This window comes from Heterodontus francisci, chromosome 14 (assembly GCF_036365525.1).
Source record: "Heterodontus francisci isolate sHetFra1 chromosome 14, sHetFra1.hap1, whole genome shotgun sequence".
In the NCBI taxonomy this organism is placed as follows: domain Eukaryota; kingdom Metazoa; phylum Chordata; class Chondrichthyes; order Heterodontiformes; family Heterodontidae; genus Heterodontus; species Heterodontus francisci.
In genome coordinates this window covers 54074923-54100490 of record NC_090384.1, presented here as the reverse complement: position 1 = coordinate 54100490, position 25568 = coordinate 54074923, and the positions used below count along the sequence as shown (strand labels likewise).

The following is a 25568-nucleotide window of genomic DNA, read 5'->3' as shown; positions in this document are numbered from 1 at the left end:
TAGGATTCCTCTTGTCCTTCTATCTGATTCACCCTTACATCTGCCAGATCATCATTTATTATTTCCACCACCTACACTCTCATTCCATCACTAAGCATTTCTTCCCTTCCTTTGTCTCTGCTTTCTGGAAGGACTTTTCCTTCTAAACTCTTGTTCACTTTTCCATTATCTCCATCTCCAGCTAGCTTTCCCTGGACATCTTCCTGTCTATATGCAGGAAATGCAATACCTGTTCATTTTCCTCTTCACAAATCATATTCAAAGTGTCCTTCCATATGATTCAGAAATTTACATTCACTTCTTCCAAACTAATAAACTGCATTTGCTACCCTTTAACAGATGCAGACTGTGCAACCATTTAGCTGAACATCTTGATTCCGTTCACAAGCCACCTCAACTCCCCCCTTCCGTTCCTATTCTAACTTCATGTGCAGTGTGTCATTTTTCTCCTTGACAACCTTCAACCTTTTGGTCCGAATATTGTTTTAAGCAATTTTGCACCTTAGCTATCTTCCTCATTTTCCTGCTCTTGCTCCCAGCTACCTTCAACTTTATTCTTTCCATTCTGAGCTGTTTTGTCACCCTTTTGTTTTTCTAATGTGATTTGTGACTTGATTTTTCTATATTGTCCTATCCTTTTTCAGCTCTTTGCTGCTTTAAATTAAAACCATTTTGCAGCTTTATGATGGGAGTCAGCATACCTGACTTTCATTTTAATCTGATGTTTCCCCAACTTCTGTTCATTTTGTTCAGTCCTATAAGGGGACATGTGTCTCCCAATTTTCATTTCTGCTGAACGATCTACACATGAAATGTGTACACGAGTACATTTCCCTTTTCAATTGATCTGATGTGTGTTTCCAGCATTTTCTGTTTTAGTTCAACAGTTTACCTACATGAGGAAAACTTGTGGAGCCTAATTAGTCTCCAGATTTAAAAACAAGAAATGCTGGAAATACTCAGCAGGTCTGGCAGCATTTGTGGAGAGAGAAGCAGAGTTAACGTTTTAGGTCTGTGATCATTCATCAGAACCAGATTTCATTTGCAAAGACTGAAATAGATTGTAAAAGACAGCCTCTGATGGTGATTTGACATGGTTTGAGTGCAGCCAATAGAAGGAGACTCAGTCTTTCTCCATTGGTTGTATTTCATAGTGTGAACTGAACTGGCACCATGAAAATATGGATCTACAATTCCGCTGTTAGTATAAGGGAGCCAGTTTTAAATTATGTCTGCACAGGGAACCACTCCTCTATGTTTACTGAATCTGCATCTATGTATAAAAGTGGAACTCTTTGGGCTACATTTATTGAGACTATTTGGAGTAGTAATGGAGGCATGGGGGGTCCAGAGAACAGCGCCAGATGTGTCTGCCTGGAAATCCAACATCATGATATCAGTTCCGGATTTAGTCAGTGGGAGGAAAGCTCCAAGGTGGCCATGCCGCCCCAAAACGACAGGAGTGCAATTTCATTGTTGAACAGATACTTATAATATATTTGCATACAATTGATAATGATTCAATGGAGGGCTTGGAATTAAGTGGATGACTGGCAGCCCCTCATGTGCCTTCAGACCCCTGTTGAAATGTGATGACACTGAGACAGGGCATCAGTGCAACAATGGGAAGGCAACCATGGCGAGCACTGGATTAGGGACGAGGGGGGAGTGGAGGCCAGTATCAGCCTTCAATGCTATGTGCTCTGCATGGATGGGCTTGGTCTCGGGTGGTAGTACCAGGTGGGCTTGATGCTGGTTGTTCTGCACAAGTGGCCATACTGCTGGGTGATCTACTCGGATGACCATATTATCGAGTGAGAGGGTTAGCTCTCAGCAAGGATGGATACTGAGAGCCATTGGCACAAAAGCCGAGAGGAGTAGCAAAAATGCCAAGGCAACTTCTTCTCTGTAAGGCTAGTGTTCTGGAGGCCTTCTGATCACCTGGCATGGTGATCATATGGGTCTCATACACCTTGCCTTTGTGGGCCCCCATGACGTGATGCAGCACCTCTGATGGAGGGAGGGCCAGGATGCAGCTTCACCTGCCCGTGAAGCTCCACGATGAGAGCAACAAACTGGTCATGCCAAAAGGGCTTACCTGCATGAGACAGTGTAAAAGACTAAATCAGCTGCCGCCAAATGTCCGAGCAGCATTGTCAGTGAACACTGCGGCTCTCCAGGAAGGCCGTCGCCGACTTATGTGCCATGCTGCAGGATGAGTTGCAACCTATGGGATTCGGTGTTCACCCTATCCCAGTGGCCCTGAAGATCACGGTGGCACTTAACTTTTGTGTGTCTGGATCTTTCCAGGGATCCATGAGGGACATGTGTGGGGTCTCCCTTGGCAGCAGCCCAATGATGCATCAGGAGGTGACCAATGCAATATTTAAGAGGGCCAGCTAGTGTGCGCATTACCGGACTGACCCCTGTAGTCAGACAGAAAAGGCTATCGGGTTCAGGGCCATCGCTGGATTCCCCCAGGTGCAAAGTGTGATAGATTGTAGGCATGTGGCCAACAAGACTCCAGCGGAGCAGCCAGCCACCTTTCATCAACAGGAAGGGCTTTCATTCCATCAACGTTCAACTGGTCTGTGACCACCGAAAGCATTTCCTGCAGTTGTGTGCCCGCTTCCTGGGAAGCAGCCATGATGCCTACATGCTCTGATAGTCCCAGGTGGCACAGCTTTTTTGGCCGCCTTCTGCTCGCCTTCAGGAATGGATTTTCGGAGACAAGGGCTACCCATTGAAGACATGGCGACACACGTCTGTGAAACCCTCGCATTGCAGCAGGGGAGAGGTATGACACTTACCACGGCTCCACCCAAGTGACCACAGTGGCGCAGTGGTTAGCACTGCAGCCTCACAGCTCCAGCGACCCGGGTTCGGTTCTGGGTACTGCCTGTACGGAGTTTGCAAGTTCTCCCTGTGACCACGTGGGTTTCTGCCAGGTGCTCCGGTTTCCTCCCACAGCCAAAGACTTGCAGGTTGATAAGTAAATTGCCCCTAGTGTAGGTAGGTGGTAGGAGAATGGTGGGGATGTGGTAGGGAATATGGGATTAATGTAGGATTAGTATAAATGGGTGGTTGTTGGTTGGCACAGACTCGTTGGGCCGAAGGGCTTGTTTCAGTGCTGTATCTCTCTGTGACCATCGAGCAGACCATTGGGCTCCTGAAGATGAGATTCCGGTGCCTGGATTGATCTCGTGGAGCCCTGCAGCATACCCCAGCGAGTGTCTTCCATATTGTGGTGGTCTGCTGTGCTCTGCACAATCTAGCTCTACATAGGGGGGAGCCTTGCATGAAAAGGACATGATTGATTGTCCTCCTTGTTGGTTGAGGAGTGGCACAGAGGAGGCGAATGAGCAGGCAGCACTGGATATTGACCCCCTTGCACGGGAGGCCAGGCACATTGAGTAATGGGCCAGGAAGCAAGAGACAATCTCATACTTACCCACTTCCAGGCACCATGATGGCACCTCAGAGTGAACTCAATAAAGACTTACCTCAAAGCATTCAGTCTGTTGCCTCCTGTGTCCCATGCCTAGTGCCCAGCTTAACCACACCCTCTGGCACATCTGAGACACTTACCAAAGCAGGACTGTGCCTGCACTGGCTGCCCAATAAGGGAGAAGGGTGAAGTCAGCATCTCAAAATTAAGGCATAAAAGAATAGGCATTTTCCATGGATGTGAACAGCAATAATGACAAAATTTTGTAACACAAAACAATGGCAAATGTCAGACATCCATGAAATCCCCAAGTGTGTCCAGGTGGTTTTCCTTATACGTTTTTATGTGCTTCTATAAGGTGTGACCCCTGCAATAGCAGCTGGGCTGGAGGCAGGCTGCTGATCAGGTTGCCCCTTGGCCTGGGATGACTTTAGTGGCCGTCCTCTGGCTGCATGAGGCCTGGAGGGCCCCAGGTGCCTGAAGGTTTCCTGCACAGGTGCAAGACTCTCCTCAGTTGTTGCAGCTATTGGACTGGGCTCACTGGTGGAGTAGCTGAGGACCCACTGTCCACGCACACAGCCCCCTGAGGGGAGACCCTGGCTATGGAAGTCAGCCTCTGCTTCTCCCTTTCAAGGTTCACTTGAACCACCCTGCTGATCAGAGAAGGTTGAGGAGCTGGAGAAGACTCCAGGCACCTGGTCCTTCTCTCCCCTTGCCTTTGCTGTGTTGAGCTCATGGCCAAGGCGACAGTGTGCAGGTGTGCGCCCATTTAGTTTAGTTTAGAGATACAGCACTGAAACAGGCCCTTCGGCCCACCGAGTCTGTGCCGACCATCAACCACCCATTTATACTAATACTACACATTCCATATTCATACCACATCCCCACCTGTCCCTATATTTCCCTACCACCTACCTATACTAGGGACAATTTATAATGGCCAATTTACCTATCAACCTGCAAGTCTTTTGGCATGTGGGAGGAAACTGGAGCACCCGGAGGAAACCCACGCAGACACAGGGAGAACTTGCAAACTCCACACAGGCAGTACCCAGAATTGAACCCGGGTCGCTGGAGCTGTGAGGCTGCGGTGCTAACCACTGCGCCACTGTTAGGATCTGGTTCTGCATGAGGGTTGCCACCCTCTCGATGAAGGAAGCCATGTGCTCACATGCCTGAGACATGGCAGCACTCATGATATGGATGGACGCCTCCATCGTTTGCTCATGGCTGCACATGGCCTCTGGCATTTCCAGCAGATGTTGCCTTACCTCTCTCTGCAACTCCAGCATGCCCTTTCTGTTGACACCAGAGGCTCGTCATGAGCCTGGGACTCAACATTGGCCTGCCCACCCATAGCCCTCCGACTGTCAGTGGCCTCAGCTATCTCAACCTCAGCCAGCTGCTCGGTCGTGTGTGTGGTGCTGTCATCAGCTTGTGACCCTGATTCTAAGACCAAAGGCATACTTATTGAGGTGAACATACCTGCGTTGGTAGAAGGAGAGTCATGTGACAGTGCATCATCTGGCTGCTCCTCTTCAGAGGTTGACCGACTGTCCCCTTTCAGTTGGAACCTCCTGCAGATGCCGACCTGCATGAGAGGACACAAGCATGTGTGGGTTAAGCATTGTAGATTTATCATGCCAGCCATGCATGGTGTGGATCTCCAGAGGTGTGTTGGATATTGAATGAAGACAATCCTCACTCTCGCTGGGAGATTCCAGTCTCGCCATCTGCTATTGAGCAGCCGCCCTGGGTCCCCGCTAACTCCAGGGCCTCATCCTCAGCCGTCGAGAGGCCATATATCTGGAACTCCATCACCAGTCCTTGAGGTCCCCCTGTTGTTATGGGCCCGCTTGTCCTGAAAGCGGAAAGGAGATGGTAAGACTTTGCAGGAAGAGCAAGAGTACAGTTCTCTAGTGGCAGCCCAATATCCCCTGATGGGATTCCTACATGGCTCATCGCCATGTTCATTCTCAGGGGAAGTAATGGAAGTGAGCTGTGAAAGAAGGTGGCCTGTGGGCAAGATGCAGCCACTTATCTGGAAGGATGTGGTGATGCCTAACCCCCTTTGCCAGCACCTTTGTGGTGCCACACTCCTGATGTCCCGCTGCCTCCCACATAGCCACATGCAAATCCCAAAGAAGAGAGAGCTGTGAAGCACTCACTTTTGCAGAACGAAGGAGGATGTTGTCTCTCTTTCTGCACTGCATCCATGTTTGGGAGGTGACCCCACAGCTGCTCACCTCCTCTGTGATCTCCATCCAGCTTGCTTGATCAGGCGAGAGGACCTCTTCTTGCAATTCTTGGGGATGGGTTAACCAAATTCAGCCCTTTTGTGCATATGGAGACTAGTTGGGGAAAACAACACAGAAGATTTTTTTTCTAAAACTTGTATAATCACATGAACATATGAAAATGAAGGACAGAAAAAGACCATGTGGACTATCAAGCTTATCGCATATGGTCATGGTGCATTTTATGGACACCGTTACCCCAATCCACCCATCTACTGTTGTTATGAACGCTGAACTTTGTAGTATGCTTATGGTTTTAAAACTCTGATCTTTAATGCAGTGTAAAATGGATTCAGAGGAGGCATGTGACCTCACCGCAATTCTGCCCAGAGACAAGCCAAGGATCTAGGTTACCATGACAGCAAGGAACCCTGATCAAGGACCCTTTTGAAAGCAGAGTACAAGATTGTAACACCTGTCGGACAATGGGTTTCGCTCTCCTAGACTGTCTGATCGTAAACATGGAGCCAGGGCCTCTGAAAATGCAAATTTGTGTTGCAATTGCTAATGCCGAGAAAAAAAGGAGGGCCCAGGTGGTTTTGCTAGACTTATGGACTCTGAAAATTGTAAAACGCAAATGATTATTGACTGTTGTTCTGAATAAATTCAACAGGCTTTCCTAATTCTGGTAGGCTGAAAGAAAGACATGAAGACTCACAGCAGCAGCCTCAAAAGAGAGAGAAAAACAATTGCTTTCAGAGCACAGATACAGTAAAAAGGCTGCCAAGACTTGAACTTGATTTGAAAGTTGAGGTTTGCAAGAAAGAGGAGAAAAGACCAATGGGGTCACCAGAGATTTCCTTATTAACGGAAGTCCAGGTCAAATGTGCTCAAAGTGAGCGAAGAGGACATTGGTTTTGACAGGGACTGAGAGATGCAACCCATTGCAAATGGAAGGAGTTTGGGACTTTTAACTGCAAGGATACCCATTCGATGAGAACACTGTACAACGTATAAATGTGATGTGGGGTTTTGAAGTGTGTTAAGTTAACGGGAAATACCTTTCTCTGTAATTTAGTGTATTAGCCACCTTCTCAGTAGTCTTTATTTAATGTTGATTTTGAATTTAGTTGTTGTAGTAAAAGTCTTAAAACGTGAAATCATGGTGTGTAATTCTTTAAATGGTCTGGGGAGTTGATATCTCTTGTTTTAAAGTTTACCATCTCTACTGAGGTCATAACACTGTAAGAAGACTCATTTCAGCATCCCCAGTCTCTCCAAGATAACTGAAATCCCTCAGTCCTTTTTTAATTCTGGTGAACCACCTCTGAACCCTCTTCAAGGCCTTGGCATCTTTCCTAAAGTTTAGTACCCAGAATAGAACTTCACTTCAGCTGAGGCCTAACCAGTGACTTATAAAGGTTGAGTTTAACTTCCTTAATTTCGTACTCTAAGCCTCTAATTTTAAAGCCATGGATCCCACTTTCTTTTTAATAGCCTTGTAAACTTGTCCTGCCACCTTCAAAGATGGCATTTATTGCAAGGGGGATGGAGTATAAAAGTAGGGAAGTAGGTGAGACCGCACTTAGAATACTATGTAGAGACTTGGTCTCCTTTCTTAAGGAGAGATATACTTGCATTGGAAGCAGTTCAGAGAAGGTTCACTAGCCTGATTCCTGGGATGAAGGAGCTGTCTTGTGAGGAAAGGTTGAGCCTATACTCACTGGTGTTTAGAAGAGTGAGATGTGATCTTATTGAAATAGATAAGATTCTGAGGGGGCTTGACAGGGCAGATGCTGAGAGGATGTTTCCCCTCATGGAAATCTAGAACTAGGGGGCACAGTTTCAAATTAACAGGTCTTCCATTTAAGATGGAGATGAGGAGAAATTTCTTCTCTGAGGGTCATTAATCTCCAGAGAGCAGTGGAGGCTGCGTCACTGAATATATTCAAGGCTGAGTTAGACAGATTTTTGATCTACAATGGAGTCAAGGGTTATGGGGGCAGGCAGTAAAATGGAGTTAAGGCCACAATCAGATCAAGCATGATCTTATTAAATGGCAGAGCAGGCTTGAGAGGCAATAGTGCCAATTCCTGCTCCTATTTCTTATGATCTTATGATTATGTACATGATCCCCCAGATCTCTCTGTTCCTGCACCTCCTTTGAAGTTGTCCCATTTAGTTTATATTGCCTTACCTCAGTCAGCCTCCCAAAATGCATCAATACCCGCTTCACCGTCATATCATGTAACATTTGTCTGCCCATTCTCTATGTCCCCCTGAAATTTGCTACTATCCTGCTCATGATGTTACATACCTGTTGCTCCTGTGTCACTATTGACTTTATTATTAATCATTCAACCCACTCTGTTTTTTGCATGTCTAATTGTTAGTACTTGTCTTTAAAAAAGTAAGTTACATATTAAAGGGAATAACTAAAATCTAACAATGATTTCAAGTTGGGTCTCGTGATCCTGATTAACGATATCGCAATGCAATGTATCCGTCTTGCCTTTCACTGCCGACCATTATTTAACCAATATGTTACTGATCATCATAACCTAAGCAGCGAATGACTTAATTTAATTTTTTTGATTCTAGGTTTCTCCAGAAATGTTTTGTGAGCTCTGGATCCGCGATTCATTATTTGTGAACAACCATTGTTCTGCTCTGGCTGCATATGTGGCTCTCTGTAACAAGTTCAACATTTGCCTTGAGTGGAGGAAGCCAGACTATTGCTGTAAGTAGCACAGTTTAAAAAAAAAATTATAAGATTGCTGCATGACCACTACAACCTACCTAGATGCAGAACAAAGCTCTCTCTACTCTGTTAAAACAATGGACTAGAAATTGTTGCAATGGCACATTTTACAGCGAGCAACGTTACTTGGACTATTTACTTAACCTTTGGATCGGATTATATTTCTGCTGCAAATTGTTGGAAAAGCAAATTGACAATGGAACCGTGATGTCTGTGTCTCATCTGGGACCTTGTGAATGTCGTGTCCAATGGTCTATCTTATAAACCAACGAAAGAAAAGTATAGAGAAAGAAACAGAGCAAATGATGGTGAAGGAAACAGGGTGATTTTTAAAATTTGTTTATGGCATGTGGGCATTGCCGGCGAAGTCAGCATTCAGTGTCCATTCCTAATTGCCCTTGAGAAAGTGGTGGTGAGCCACCTTCCTGAACCACTGCAGTCTATGTGGTATAGGTACCCTCACAGTGCTGTTAGACAGGGAGTTCCAGCATTATGACCCAGCAATATATTTCCAAGTCAGGATGATGTGATACTTGAAGGCAAGCTTGTAGGTTGTGATGTTCCCATGTTTGTGAGTGCAGCTTGACAGTACTGTTGATGATGCCTTCCAGTACTTTGCTGATGAGAAGGTTATTGGACAATATGGGTTTGACCTGCTTTTTGTAGACAGAACATACCTGGGCAATTTTCCACTTTGTTGGGTAGATGCCAATGTATTATTATTATTATTATTGGCTATTCCTTGCAGGTGAGGATGATTGTCTTCCTTGAGACCGAAGATGGCTGATGAAGCTGATTCGGAATCAACAGACTTTCTGGCATGTAGGGCGATTGTTGTATGTGGGATTTCTGGTCATGTATTATTAGTTCGGGTCATGGCTAGTTCTTTTCGCTGCTCCCACTTTTCCTCTTCATTTTGTCTATGGGTCTCAAAATGCAGGGATCCTTCCCACAGTCTCTGCCTCCATCTGGTTCGGTCCAAGGCGATAGTCTCTCAGGAGTTGATGTCAATGTTGCATTTCTTCATGTTGGCTTTCAGCACATCCTTGAAGTACTTCTTCTGTCCTCCTCTGGTGCATCTGCCGTGACTGAGCCAATGCTGTAGCTGTACTGGAACAGTTTGGCTAGCGGTGCGGCTAGTTTTGGAGTACAAGTCTTCAGTACTACAGTTGCTGTCATTGCCTTTGCTGTTGCTAGAAACAAAGAAATAAAGAAAGGGGAAGACAAAGAGTGGGTTAAGAGAGAGAGGGAAAAAGGGGACAGAATGGAAAAATAAGATTTTTTTGAAATATGCAAACAGAAGATGAGAACATTGTAACCCAGTTATGTTTGGGAATGGTTATATTGGTCCTTGAGAAGTTGAGTGAATGGTGGGGAGGTGTATGAAAGGTACAAATGTTCTTGACCCATAAGGTTTAGAACCAATGGCCCTATCAATAATGATCAGGAACAGTGGAACTGATTTGATAGGAACATAGGAACATAGGAATTGGTGACCAGAAAAAAAAATGTCCTACTTAGTTCACCTTCTACAATCCTGGTAGTTGCATGATACAATAATAATGGAGTTGTGGACTAATTATAGCAGTCAATCTTGATCAATTAGTCTACAACAGACCGAGAAATGAAACAAGGAAAACCCCTGCGGTGTAGAGCTTTATGGCCATAGATCCTAAGACACCATTTTCTTCCCAGGCATATCTCAAATTATTTGTATACTGTATCCCAAAATTATTTTTGGAAATAATTCTCTAATTTGCATTTCTGAGCATTGAAACAGCTTTGCATCCTGAAAATTGAGTTCCTACAGTAATAACAGTGTGGATGGCAAGACTGGCACAAAAATACAGATAAAAAGTTTAAAACACCTATGGGAACAATTCACTACCTGCTGGTATGAAATTTTACAGTTTCATTGTTCCTGGGTCTCCAAGGTTGAGTGTCATGTCAAGACCATAAATTATGCCATTAATAGGGTCCTTACAACATGTATCACCACTCCTAAATGGCTGATGCTGCCCTAAATGGCATAAATGCAGCATTTTTTTTGTTTTTTGCAAGGCTAATGGCCTGATGGCACAAATCATCCAGCAATTTATTGAGAATCAGAACTCACGGTATATCTCTTCATCACCATAAATTGCAATTTTTTTTACAAGCTAATAGTAACTAGCCACGTTAATTTATCATTTTTCCAGCAATTTCTGGATCATTAGATCTTAAATTTCAGAACAGCACTATTTGATGCAGTCTGCGGCTTAGGTGAAATTGCTAATAAATGAAATCTATGGACAGTTTCCTACTGTAAATTCCTGTTCGGGACAATTATTTTGTTATTCCTCAGGAACCTATATTTGAATTCCCTCTGAGGAACCGATGTTTGAATTCCCTTTAGGCCTGTTAATTCAAAAAGAGGTAGCAAATAATACTGATTGTAGAAGTACAGAGGATTTGTCGCGGGATGACCTATTATGACAAATCACTTCAATAGTCTCATAAGACTATTGGGTGGCGCAGTGGTTAGCACCGCAGCCTCACAGCTCCAGCGACCCGGATTCAGTTCTGGGTACTGCCTGTGCGGAGTTTGCAAGTTCTCCCTGTGACCGTGTGGGTTTCCGTCAGGTGCTCCGGTTTCCTCCCACAGCCAAAGACTTGCAGGTTGATAGGTAAATTGGCCATTGCAAATTGTCCCTAGTAGGTAGGTGGTAGGAGAATGGTGGGGATGTGGTAGGGAATATGGGATTAATGTAGGATTAGTATAAATGGGTGGTTGTTGGTCGGCACAGACTCGGTGGGCTGAAGGGCCTGTTTCAGTGCTGTATCTCTAAATAAAATATAAAATAAAGATGCCAGTTTAGGACTTCTCAAACATATCCTATAGTCAGCACAGCAAACAAATTTGGATTTCTTCTCTATTGCTCCGGTCTGGTCTGGTTTGGAACTTGGGGATGATCCTAGAATAAAAAGATAGTGCAGACACTATCTTTGTGAAAATGTATTATTTACATTGTGAAAGCATAAGAATATTAGAGCAAAGTAAGCAAAAGCAAAATCACATTTTGACATTCATGGTTAATCTCAATCTTCATGCTACTTTGCAATTTAATTAAGATGTACTTCACTCAATTTTATTTATGTCCTACCTCAGCCTAAGTAAACAGTGAGTGATTTTCTCCTTTTTCAGCCTTTACATGTCCTGCCAACATGATATACCAGGCTTGTGTACTGACCTGCGAAGCAAAGACCTGCCAGAATAGAATTTTCTTCCCATCTGAGGATGCGTCATGTTCCATCCTGAGTGAGGGATGTGTTTGTCCACAAGGAACCATCCTCCATCGCCTTGACTCCACTCTATGTATACCCGAGGAGAAATGTGGTATGGCAGATTATTCACTCTATGTCTAGCCATGAAGAATTAGACACCAAATCTTTTCATTACTTTTTTATTAAATATATGTAATAAAATGGTATATTTGTAGCACCAGGCACAATGGACTGTACAAGGCATCAGACATTACCAGTTGAGCTTTTGTTCACTAACCTGCAAAATACTTTACTGCACGAACAATTAACTTGTTCCGAAAGGAAGCTAATTCCTGTGTTTTGTATTTTTCAGCTTGCACTGATACTTGGGGACTGCCCCATGCTGCTGGTGAGACATGGAATGCCTCACTGGATGGATGCTGTAGGTACCAGTGTCTGGAGAATGGGACCATTATTACTGTTGACCACAACTGTTCTGCTGTCCCTGAACCAATCTGTCACCGTTCTGGGGAAGTAGTTGTTAGTTTAGCTAGCGATAAGAGTTGCTGCCCCAACAAGATATGTGGTAAGTATTAAATTCTGTCTGCAGATACTAATCCTGCATGTCTTGACAATGTTAGTCCTACATAAAGATCATTACACTGAAACCATACTGTAAAGATGTTCAGAGAATATTACAAATGCTTAAAGTAAAAGCTGAGTTACTTCCTGTTATCTGAACGCAAGACTGCCCCTAGCCACTCAGTGAAACTATCCAGTGAGTAATTCAATCCCAGAGCCCAGAATTCTAATTGAAAATGAGGAAGATTGGAACTCCAACCTGCCTTAAGAAGGCAGCACTGACATCAGCATAAATTGTATTGTGAATCAATATGCAAAGGCATCCAGGCTGCCTGCAGCACCACAGATATGCTGAGAAGGAAAATAATAAGTGAGGCCAGATTTAGGCACAAGGGCCATGATTGTAATGAACAGAAGGGCCAGAAGGTGGAAGTGATGGAGCAGTAAGGATGGGTACTGGGAAATATGTGGAAGAGTCTCAGAGACCTGATGCAGCAGCACGGTGGTGAGTGCCATTCTCAATGCCAATATCAGAGAAGGATTTGACACATTGCAGTGGTATTTGGAGCACCTGGTAGTACCAAGATCATCTGTATCCATCTCCCCGATACAGAGTCCTGCAGACCAGTCATTGCATCCAACATGGTGCTTTGACCATTGACCTTCAGGCCCTTGGGGACCATCTGGAAATAATGATAAAAATCAGCTTCTGAAAGGTTTAATATAGATCAATGAGTATGAAAATTGGGCAGTTTCTATAGTGCCAGCAATGCCAGTTTTACTGCCAATTTTAAGTTGAAAATATACTGTCATACAGGCCCCCACCTGCCAAGAATGAGGCACATTAATTTCGCCACATGGACACTAAATTTCAAATTGTTGCTGGGAAGAAGAAAAGACTTGTTACAAGGAATTGCCAGGCCCCTGGCTAGAAATACATTTTTGCATATTAGCAGACAGTGTTGGAACAAAGGAGCTATCCCCTGCTCCCATACAATACACAAAAAAGACCTGATCAAACCAGTCATCATGTGACTACCCTGCTGGCCAACTTGGGAAGTTTTAAATTGTAGAGACAGTGTTTGAACTGGGAGAAAGCTCTTGGTTCCTGGATTGAATAGAGCCTCTCCTGTCTGCTCCCATCTCTTTGTCACCAGCTTTGGAATCCATTGAAGACACATGAACCCCAAGAGAGAAAAGTCGCCTACAGTAAACAAGGTTTAAGAATACTGGGCCCCAATGGAAAACAAGACCATATCTTCAGTCAAGGACTCTACAGCGGGCTCGAAGCACAGTAACAAAAAACCCTCCTCAGAGATTGCCTCAAACTTTTCCACTTAATTTTTTTCTTCTCTTTTCTGTCCCTATCTGCGTGCGTGTATCGCGTATGCATGCTAGCGTGGGCATGTGTATCCATAAACGTTAACCGAATTAGAGTTTAAGTTTAATAAATGTCACTTTTCTTCTTTAAACCTAAGAAAGCCTGTTTATGCTCATTTCTTTGCCTTAAAATTGGAAAACGGTGAACAAGGATTCATCAAGGGGGAGCTCAAAACACGGTGTGTTTAAAATTAAACTCTGTTACGGTAAGACCAGGTGAAGGCTAAGAGGGAACCCTAGACACCTTTCTCACCTGGTTGTAACAATACCTTTATGTTTCTTAAGAGGTTTTGCAAAAGCCTCTTTGTTTTTAGTCATTTAATACAATAGGTGATGTATTAGAAAAAAAGGAATTTGTATTTGAGTTGCTCATTTTTTTTTAAGGAGTCAAGAGATTTGTGTTAGCTTTAACAAGCCTTTAAGATCAGTGATGTTTTCAGGCCAATGTAACAATGAATTACGAAGTACACCATGCATTAAAATAACTATCATTCTATTCTGTTTTCAGCTTGCAATCAAACAGTCTGTGAGAGTTTTGCTCCTCAGTGTTCATATGGAGAAAGGCTCATTACTCATTACAAACCAGACTTCTGTTGTTCTGATTACTTTTGTGGTAAGCACATAAGTTAATACAAAAAATACTGCCTGAAGTACAATCTTGAGTAACAGGGTCTAAGCTCTAAGAAAGAGAGACTTGCATTCATAAAGCACATTCCACGACCAAAGGATATCCCAAAGCACTTTACATCCAATGAAGTACTTTTTGAAGTCTTCTTTCTTCTTTGGCCTCCTTGTCTCGAGAGACAATGGGTAAGTGCCTGGAGGTGGTCAGTGGTTTGTGAACAGTGCCTGGAGTGGGTATAAAGGCCAATTCTAGAGTGACAGACTCTTCCACAGGTACTGCAGATAAAATTGGTTGTCAGGGCTGTTACACAGTTGGTTCTCCCCTTGCGCTTATGTCTTTTTGAAGTGTAGTTACTGTTATAATGTAGGTAATGCAGCAGCCAATTTTCTCACCGCAAGCTCCCACAAGCAGCAGTGTCATAATGACCAGATAATCTTCTTTCTTCTTTGGCCTCCTTATCTCGAGAGACAATGGGTAAGTGCCTGGAGGTGGTCAGTGGTGTGTGGAGCAGCGCCTGGAGTGGCTATAAAGGCCAATTCTAGAGTGACAGGCTCTTCCACAGGTGCTGCAGAAAAATTTGTTTGTCGGAGCTGTTACACAGTTGGCTCCCCCCTTGCGCTTCTGTCTTTTTTCCTGCCAACTGATAAGTCTCTTCGACTCGCCACACTTTAGCCTGCCTTTATGGCTGCCCGCCAGCTCTGGCAAACGCCAATTTTCTCACCGCAAGCTCCCACAAACAGCAGTGTCATAATGACCAGATAATCTGATTTTATGATATTGATTGAGGGATAAACTTCGGCCACGACACTGGGGATAACTCCCCTGTTCTTCTTTGAAATAATGCCAAGGGATATTTTACGTCCACCTGGGAGGTCATACAGGGCCTTGGTTTAAAGTCTGATCTGAAAAACAGCACCTCTGACAGTGCAGCACTCCCTCAGTTCAGCACTGGAGGATTTTTATGCTCAAGTCCTGGAGTGAGACTTGAACCCACAACCTCTTGAATCAGAGACCAGTGTGCTACTAACTGAGCCCTGGCTGACACTAATAGAAGTTTCTTTAGATTTTTCAGTTAATTTTCAGTTTTTTTTTTGTAATGTCACTGGGAAGGAATGGTTCTTGTTGCTACATCACAAACATTTTAAAACTAATTTATAATGTTGTTATGCATAGTGACTTGAGAAAATCTACCCTATTGCTGTTAATAATTAGTTTAGTTTTAGTTTAGAGATACAGCACTGAAACAGGCCCTTCGGCCCACCGAGTCTGTGCCGACCATCAACCACCCATTTATACTAATCCTACACTAATTCCATATTCCTACCACATCCCCACCTGTCCCTATATTTCCCTACCACCTACCTAAACTAGGGACAATTGCTAATGGCCAATTTACCTATCAACCTGCAAATCTTTGGCTTGTGGGAGGAAACCGGAGCACCCAGAGGAAACCCACGCAGACACAGGGAGAACTTGCAAACTCCACACAGGCAGTACCCAGAATTGAACCCGGGTCGCTGGAGCTGTGATGTGCCGTCTATTAAAGTAAAGATGGGAAAAGATAAACAAACTCTTCAGATTGCACATTATTCTTATTGTCTGCAAAGGTTATAAAATTCTCTGTGGGAATGATGCAGTTTTGCACCTGCAGTTCCTCAAATTCGAGTGTGCCTTCAGAGGGGGTGCAGAATAGACATCTAGGAGGCTCCACATATGGATAGTGAGAATAAACAAGTAGACATGTCACCCCACAACATCTCCAAGCAGCTGGTGAAAGTGTGTTGTTGAGAATAACCTGTAACCCTAAGATGAACAGTAAAAAAGTAAATAAAAATAAATAATTTTGCATTTTTAACTTTTAAGTATATGTATAGTATATACATTCAAAGTAATTAAACATTTAAGAAAATCTTTTAAACTTAATACATATTTAGTATTTCGTCTGACAGACTGTTCGTTTTCTACAGAATGTGATCCAGGAAAGTGTGAGTCTGATATTCCAATTTGTCGAGAGGACCAAACTTTGATTGCTACCCATGCGGATGGCAGTTGTTGCTTAGCGTACATCTGTAGTAAGTTACGCAATGTACAAATTTGATGCAAAATGACTTGTACTTGCTAATTTAGTAAGAATTTATTCAAATCAGTTTTAAGTCTTTTTGGGTTCTGAATCATAATTGCCTTAAATAAGTTTCATTTTGTCAGAAGCCAAACTCATTTTTAACATATCTGAGGCCAGACAACACAGAAATCCAAATTGGGATGAGTTAAAGGTTTACTTTGACAAGTTTCTTTCTATTGCTATTGGACTTTTTATTGATTTTTTTTTCATAGATGTTATTCTGGAGAAGTGTAGAATCACTGACAGCAAATTCTGGATTTCTGCATATATATGGACCCAGAAATAGCTGTCAGTTTCTGTGGAGTAATGACAGCAAACCCTGAAAGATTTGCTGTCATTACCACCACCAAATCTGGGACATTAAAGTAATACCTGTTAAAAATAATGCTTGCAGTTACAAAGGTATTCCCAAAAATGCTAAATGAATTACTGGTGTCTGGTTACTGGGTTTATCTTCATGCTGTGACATGAAGTGGAAGGATACAGCTTAATCTCCAGTTATGTGACATCAGCAGGGTCATTGAAGGGCAGTGCACTTATACACAACACAGCTGGGAAGGTCAAAGACAAGAGTCATTCTAGGGTCCTGGCAGTCTTACCTCAGAGCTCAGAATACTCAGTTCAATTGGCACATAGATTTTACTCTTCATTGTTTGTCCTCTGAATTTTGAATGTTTGGAAATTTGGAAAGGTCTGATCCTGGCCTTTGGCTTTTAGTGATTTCTCCCTCTGCTCCCCACACATGAAGACAGGTGTTTAAGACACGAGATCCACTTCAAATCACAACAGGATACCATCGTTAGCTCTCCTGGGTTACGCTAATGGATAAGTCAATATTGGGTAGTGAGAGTAACTCATTGCATGGAAAAGGGATAGGATGCACTAATGGGAGTGATTGATGATATTGACCCCAAGAAAGTTTTAAAGACAAGAACCTAAACTTATAACAGGCTCTGTTAAATTGTTGAATGGAGGAATTTCATAAAAAAGCATTAAGCTTCACTATATTAATATTGCACAGTGGAATGTGCAGACTGAAACCTTTAACTGATCTTTAAAATTAATGTTAACATTTTGATCAATATGATAACACTTTATTTTTCCCTATACTTAGTGTGCGGTGCTTGCGCTGACAAAATTCCCACCTGCCAGGAGGGAGAAGTCCTTACTGTAGACAACAACACCACTGAGATGTGTTGTCCAGCCTACCAATGTGGTGAGAATTGTAATGAGTTCTTTATGTTGTCTCATGCAACATAAATGAGATGCATGGAGTCCAGTTTGTTGAAGATCTCAAACAGGTTTATTTACAGCTGAACTATTATGTACAGTACAGAGCAAACTATTTATAAAATCTTCCTCTAGGTGTTACAGTTGCAGAGTGACTCTGGCTTATAGTCACATGATTGCATGCTCATTAGCATTCTGAGACCTTTAAAGGGACATCACTCTTAAGACAATCATGCAACAAGAATAATGTTTTAACATTTAAAAACATATAACAGTTATAAAAAACAAGAAATGCTGGAAATACTCAGCAGGTCTGGCAGCATCTTTGGAGAGAGAAGCAGAGTTAACGGTTCAGGTAGTGACCCTTCATCAGAACTTGCAAAGGTTAGAAATGTAATAGGTTTTAAGCAAATAAAGCGGGGGTGGGGCAAGAGATAACAAAAGTGAAGGTGTTGATAGGCCAGGATCACCAATAATAACTGACCAGAAGGTCATGGAGCAAAGGCAAATGGTATATTATTGGTGTGTTAAAAGACAAAGCGTTAGTGCAGAGAGGGTGTTAATGAACAGCCCTGGCCCAAAGCACAAACATGAAAAAAAACAGTGAGAAGGCACATGGTAAGAAAAATGAATGATGAAACAAACTAAAATTAAATAAAAAGAGAAAAGAAAAAAGAAAATAATAACTGAAAATAAAAAGGAGGGCTCATCATGCTCTGAAATTATTGAACTCAGTGTTCAGTTCGGCAGGCTGTAGCATGCCTAATCCGTAAATGAGATGCTGTTCCTCGAGCTTGTGTTGATGTTCACTGGAACACTGCAGTAAGCCCAGGGCAGAGATGTGGGCATGAGAGCAGGGGGTGTGTTGAAATGGCAAGCAACCGGAAGCTCGGGGTCATGCTTATGAACTGAGCAGAGGTATTCCACAAAATGGTCACCCAATCTGCGTTTGGTCTCCCCAATGTAGAGGAGACCACATTGTTAGCAGCGAATACAGTATACTAAATTGAAAGAAGTACAAGTAAATCGCTGCTTCATCCGAAAGGAGTGTTTGGGGCCTTGGATAGTGAGGAGAGAGGAGGTAAAAGTGCAAGTATTATACCTCCTGCGATTGCAGGGGAAGGTGCCATGGGAAGGGGACGAGGTGGTGGGGGTAATGGAGGAGTGGACCAGGGTGTCGCAGAGGGAACGATCCCTTCGGAATGCTGACAGGGGAGGGGAGAGGAAGATGTGTTTGGTCGTGGTATCACGCTGGCTGTGGTGGAAATGGCGGTGTATGTGGAGGCTGGTGGGATGGAAAGTGAGGGCAACGGGACCCCTGTCGCAGTTCTGGGAGGGAGGGGAAGGGGTGAGGGTAGAGGTGTGGGAAATGGGCGAGACACAGTTGAGGGCCCTGTCAACCACAGTGGAGGGAAATCCTCGGTTGAGGAAAAAGGAAGACATATCAGAAGCGCTGTCATGGAAGGTTGCATCATCAGAGTAGATGTGTCGGAGACGGAGAAACTGGGAGAATGGAAAGGAGTCCTAACAGGAGGCAAGGTGTGAAGAAGTGTAGTCGAGGCAGCTGTGGGAGTTGGTGGGCTTATAATGAATAATAGTAGACAGCCCATCCCCAGAGATGGAGACAAAGAAGTCGAGGAAGAGAAGGGAAGTGTTAGAGATGGACCAGGTGAAGGTGAGAGAAGGGTGGAAATTGGAAGCAAAGTTGATAAAGTTTTCGAGTTTGGGGCTGGAGCAAGAAACCACACCAATACAGTCATCAATGTTCTGGAATAAGAGTTGGCGGTGGGGGCCTGAGTAGAACTGGAACAAGGAATGTTCGACATATCTGGTTGAAATCCGCTGTTTTCTGAAGTTGGAACCCTCTATCTGGTCAAACTGTTCATAATTGTGTTTACTTGACCTCTTATTCCTGTAAGTCCATTTTCTATATTTGCCTTTTTTTTATGGTACCTTAAAGCAACCTCCAGAGCCGATTTGTCTGCATCAACAACCCCATAAACTAATTAAGTTTACTGCTACCTCTCACTGAGGTCACACAGGATATTTCAACGTGTGTGTTTATCTTCCAATTCCCTGGGAACAGAAACTCTATTCTAACAGGGACTTTGAAATATTTAACTCTACCTTCTAAAAACTGATCATCCATTCAATACCTAACTCTAAAAGACATAATGCACTAACTATTTCCAAATTCCACTTAATTAAGCCTATTATGCTTATATTCCACTGCACACATTTCTGTCCTGGGCTTGCTGCAGTATTCCAGTGAACATCAACGCAAGCTCGAGGAACAGCATCTCATTTACCGATTAGGCACGTTACAGCCTGCTGGACTGAACATTGAGTTCAATAATTTCAGAGCATATTTTCAGTTATTTTTTCTTTTTTTTTGTTTTAGTTTCATCATTCATTTTTCTTACCATGTGCCTGCCCACTGTTTTTTTTTCATGTTTGTGCTTTGGGCCAGGGCTGTTTATTCTTCTATAATAAATAATATGTAATATAAAATAAAAACAAAAAATGCTGGAAATACTCAGCAGGTCTGGCAACATCTGTGGACAGAGAAGCAGAGTTAACATTTCAGGTCAGTGACCCTTCATCAGTTTTATCTCAGGCGTATGGTAGTGATAATAGATGCTGGTTTTAGAGCCTTGCAACTACTCTCCAAAATTGCAGCCAGAAGATCACAAAACCTGACTGTAACAATGCTGGCATTAGACCTGGTCAGAGGCTGTTCCCATCTGCATTTGGGTGACTTTTACTGCTACTTAATTTATTGGGGCCCCCACCACAGACTAGGGCCCTAGGTAATTGCCCTGGTTGCTTGACAATAAAGCTGGTACTGGACTGTTTAAAAAAAAAAAAAATAAGGTACCTAGCATTTTAAACCCTTCAGATGCTTGTTGCCTACCCTTCTTAGATTAAAGGGGCTGGGCACAAGCAATATGACCTACTAACTCTGGTGACAGAATTCCCACCTCACTTGCCTTTGATTACAATGCCTGCACCTATTCCACATCCTTTGCCCCACCTCAAACAAAGGTTTGGTCAAATAGATGGGTTCGAAGGAAGAGGGGGCAATGGAGTGTTTGAAAGGAAGAGAGGGGAATGGAGCGTTTGAAAGGAAGAGAGGGGAATGGAGCGTTTGAAAGGAAGAGAGGGGAATGGAGCGTTTGAAAGGAAGAGAGGGCAATAGAGAGGAAGAGCAGGTGAAGGAGGGAATTCCAGCGTGTGCGGCTTTGATAGCTGAAGGCACGGCAGCCATCAAGGATGAAGGATGTTGAGGGATGGGGTGGTCACAATGAGGCCAGAGTCATAGGAATGAAGAGCTCAGTTTTGTTTGAAGGCTACAGGAGGGTACTGAATTAACGAGGGGCAAGAAAATAAAAGAATTTAAACACCTAGATTAGAATTTTAAATTGGTGACATTGTAGAACTGGTAGCTAACATAGGTCAGAAAGAACAATGAGTTGGGTGAGTGGGATTTGGTGTGGGATAGGGTACTGGCAGAAAAATTTTGGGTGAGCTGAAGTATGCAGGGGCTGAAGGTTTGGAGGCTGATGGTGGGAGCATTGCAATAGTTAAATGTGGAGGTGACAAAGGCATAGATGAGGGTTTCAGTGGTGGGATGGGTAGAGGGAGGATTTGTGGTGTAGAAGATATGGGGTCAGACACTCAGCAAATCAGAGGGAAACTGGTCACTACAAATGCATGCTGCCAGTGGCGAGCTTCATCTGTTGCAATATTGCTTTTATGTGGCAATAAGGAACCAAACAATCTTAAATTGAGTGATTATAAGCTGTGGATTCTTTATTTGTAGAGTAACACATTTACAAGAAGGCACTGTCTGATGTGTGACTAGGTGTCTCGCTCAACTCCAGCTAACTGATCACATGCTGAATGATATCACTTCCTGTGATGCGGTGTAGAGTACATACGTTGTTAAAGTGATATCACAACATCCCCCTTTCCTAAAATGGAAATCCACAAAATAAACGATGTACATAATGGAATTAAGGGACTTTGAAAAATATTTACACATGTATTGACTCTAATGTTCTTTAATCAAGTGTCTCTGGCAGTCTACTGACTTGACCTGATCTAGTCACAGTGTATCTTGATGGCGATCTAGACTTGTCAGGTTTCTTGGCTTGACTTTTGTATGTATTCTGACAGTCATTCTGTGCTCGATGATTATGCTGGTCATTTTCTGTTGCTACGTTCTGCAGATCTGATTGTAACTGTGTTCTCGGTGCCATAGGATTGTCAGGCACAGTGTTGTTAGCTAGTTCTCTTAGCTGACTTCGATTTCTTCTTAGCACTGCTCCTTTGGGGGGTGAGATCTTGGTTCATTGCAGACTTTGGACACTTCTGCAGGGAATTACACTTTTTATTGTGGATGAATTACCCTGACTTTCTGCCCTACCTGTAACAGTGGTAATTCCACACCTGTGTTCTTATGTGCCCTCTTCATATCTTGTTTTACTATCTTGTATTGAGGAGGATTTCATGAGATGGTGACTTGGAAGCATTGCCTTAACATAGTTTCTGCAGGTGATGGCAGCCCTTTGTTGATTGGTGTCGTCTTCAGTGTAACATGGCTATATGTAGATCCTGTTTTGTTTCATGACACTTTACAATCAATGATTGATTCGACCGTACATACCATTCTCTCTGCTAGGCCATTTGACCAAGGGTAATGCGGTGAAGAAGTGATATGGTTTACACCCTATCTCCTACATATGTCTTGGAATGGCGTGGCAAGGTATTGCGGATGATTATCCGATACTATCTCTTCCAGGGGACCAAACAAGCTGAAAATTGCACTGATGGTATTGGCGACTGATGTGTTCGAAGTGTCCCTTAGTTGACGTTTTACTGGATATTTAAGTATTATTTGCTGACTAACAAATAATCATCGCCTTTGATTGTGAAGAGATCGGTGGCTATGCTTAACCAATGATGCGAAGGTATGTCGTGAGGAAGAAGTGGCTCTTTATGCTGGCATGGTTGGCACTGCTGGCAAGCATCACATGACTTTACCACTCGCTCAGTGTCATTGTTCATACCCAGCCAGTAGACGGCCTTGCGCACAGGTCTTCTAGACTTCTCAATACCCTTATGGCCGATGTGTAACTGTGAAAGGATGTCAGGATGAAGTATCTGCAGAATTATTACCTGCTTGCTTTTGAAGATATCACCACTAGAAATGTCCAACTCATCCCGGTATACCAGAAGGTTCTGAGCTTCGCAGGAACATCTTATATGCTGTTAGGCCATCTTTTAATAATTAGTTGCCATAGCATCTTCAAAACTGGGTCTTTTGAGGTTTCTTCCCATAATTATTCATGGTTCCTCTGCCCAAAATGCATCAAATCGATCTGGTATACATACTCTAACTCAATGTCAACATCGACAACCTGGATGTCTAGTGGAACATCTTCGTACTTATTGGATTAGGTAATCTGTGTAAAGTGTCAGAGGTCGCCATGAGATTCCTTGGCTTGTATTTGACCTCGCAGACATATCCTTGCACTTTTATCAACAGCTTTTGCAGCTGGGGAGGCATGCTTGTGAGTGGCTTCTACTAGATCATTGCTAATGGCTTATAATCTGTTTGGACTATAAAATGTTTCCCGAAGAGATAAGTGTGAAACCTTGTGATTCCAAACACCAGTGCTAGTGTTTCCCTTTCTTTGTTGGAATAGTTGGTCTGTGTGGGGATAAGCTTTTTGAACTGAAAACTATTGGACATCCGTCCTGCAATAAACATGCTCCCAGGCCTTTTAGCGAGGCACCTACTTCGAGAATGGCATCCTTTTGGGATCATAGTACTGGAAACGTGCATTCATTGATTATGGTTGCTTCAGCAAATCAATTGCAGGCTGATGGTCCTCATGTCACAGAATTGGTCTTTTCTGAAGAGTACCCGTAGAATCGAAGATTTCTTGGAGAAATTTGAAATGTAAGGAGCTAAGAAATTGAAGAGACCTAAGCACCTTTGAATGTCTTCTTTGTCTTATGGATTTGGCAATGGACTGGAAATCCTCTATCTTGCTGGGATCTGGTCTATGCCTGTGTCTGAATAAATGGAGCCAAAGAAGGTAATATGTCTGGTGTTTTTGGCACATTTCTTGCTGTTAAATATGAGGCCTTCTTTCCTGGCTCTGTTCATAGTATCCAGCTGTGTTTTCAACCTGCCCATGACATGGGTTCTACATTTCCTTGGCAGCTCTATAGAAGGAACCATGTTGTCCCTCACATGTAGGGCAACTTCTCCTTTGAAACTTACCATTCTGTCAAAACAGTCTGGGTACAGTCTTTGTAAATCTAGGATGGACTCAATCAGGTTGAACCTGTTCTGTGTCTTTGGCATGCTACTGATCCCACGGATCATTACGATTTGAAGCTTGCTACATGCCAGCAGGCCTTCACCTGCTGGACCATCTGTATTGACAATATAGAAAATCTGTTGTTACCAAACCAAGGTTCCATACCTGCACTTCAACCCTAGAGAACCTATGCAGTTGATTGGTGTACCATTGTATGCGGTGAGTCTTGTCGTCTTCGGTTGTATCATGGCTTTCCATCATGCCAGGTAATGTCCTGTACTAATTGTAGCAGCAAAATGTTTGCACTTGCCCCTGTATTGACCTTGAGCTGTATGTATGTATGTTGACCACTTTTCTCTGGGCACACTATGTCCATGGTTGTGAATGCTTCCCTCTGTGTAACCACATCCATTTGGTGTGTAAGGGTTACTATGTGGAAGGCTTTCTTACCTTCATGTTATTCACATCACTGTCAATCTCGCGGACATGTCTGCGTTTGATTTGGCTTTTGGCAGATTTATCCCTATTTCCTCCACCTGGTCGCGGTCTGCTGTGGCCAGTTTACCATTATTGAAGCTTCTGCACGCCCTTGCCCAATGCCCTTTCTTGCCACACACCTCGCAGTTGTCCATGAGGCAGGACAATTCCTTGGTTGGTGTATCAGGCTGCACTCGCCACATAACTTGCCTGTCTGAGGTGTTCTGGTTACCTCACCTGAGGTTGTTGTACCAAGTGCCCGTATGCACTGCTTACGTGCAGCAATTGCTTCAAACTTCCTGCCTTCTCTTAGGAGACTTTCAACATTGTACCCTTTTTCCTTGTCTAGTAGCTCTTTCTGAAAAGCTATCAGGGTGGACGCAATCACCAACTCCATAATTAACTGTTAATTTCACCTCCTGATAAGTCAGAGTTTGCCTTTCTCTCCTCACCTGTTCACAAATTGATCAATGGTCTCTTTTGGTTGCTGCCTGTATGTCATCAGCTCTAGACAGTAAATTCTGAAATCGATTCTGACCCTGAGCTGGTCCTCTAACATAGACCATAGTTCCTTCTGCTCCACTTCAGAAAGACCTGAATGTTAATCCTGTGTAGTCCATCATTACCAATTGCTATTTTTATTTTGACTGCTTGTTTTTCCAGCTCCGTGGTGGCCAGATCCAAAAAACACAACTAAATCCATTGTTTAAAAAGTTGAAACTCGTGGAGGAGATCTTGAACTTTCCAATTCATGGAAGGATATTTATTGGCCATGGTGTCAAAAATGCAGCTGGAGCTTCCCCCTTTAAATTGCAGCCTCTCTTTCTTGTTTTTTCTTGGGCCTTTCCCTAGAGGAGAAAAAAAACTTGCAGGTCTACTGTGTCTGCAGCATTGAGCTTCGACCAGGGCCAGAACCTGCGCCTGCAGTGCCGGCTTTCAGCCTGCGATTGGGGAGACCCCACCCACAAAGCACTAACGGCAGGAAAACACCCGGAGTGTAATGGCAATGCCGATCTGCAGCCTCGATGAGTTCCGACCCTGCTCGCTGTCTCTGAGCACAAGTCCACCCGATTTCTGCTGTTTCTTTCCGGCCACCATTGATCTGAACAACTTCCTTTGTGTACCCAC

The 25568-nt window shown here is 43.4% G+C and overlaps 1 protein-coding gene across 1 annotated transcript in view; it reads left to right on the top strand.

The window, feature by feature from the left end:
* LOC137376907 (otogelin-like) overlaps positions 1–25568 on the top strand; it is a 392329-nt gene that overhangs the window by 324599 nt on the left and 42162 nt on the right. The window contains exons 58-63 of the mRNA XM_068045865.1: positions 8287–8425; positions 11631–11822; positions 12063–12275; positions 14160–14264; positions 16244–16348; positions 17513–17614. Of these exons, the coding sequence (XP_067901966.1) occupies positions 8287–8425; positions 11631–11822; positions 12063–12275; positions 14160–14264; positions 16244–16348; positions 17513–17614 (856 nt within the window). The remainder of the gene's footprint in view (positions 1–8286; positions 8426–11630; positions 11823–12062; positions 12276–14159; positions 14265–16243; positions 16349–17512; positions 17615–25568) is intronic.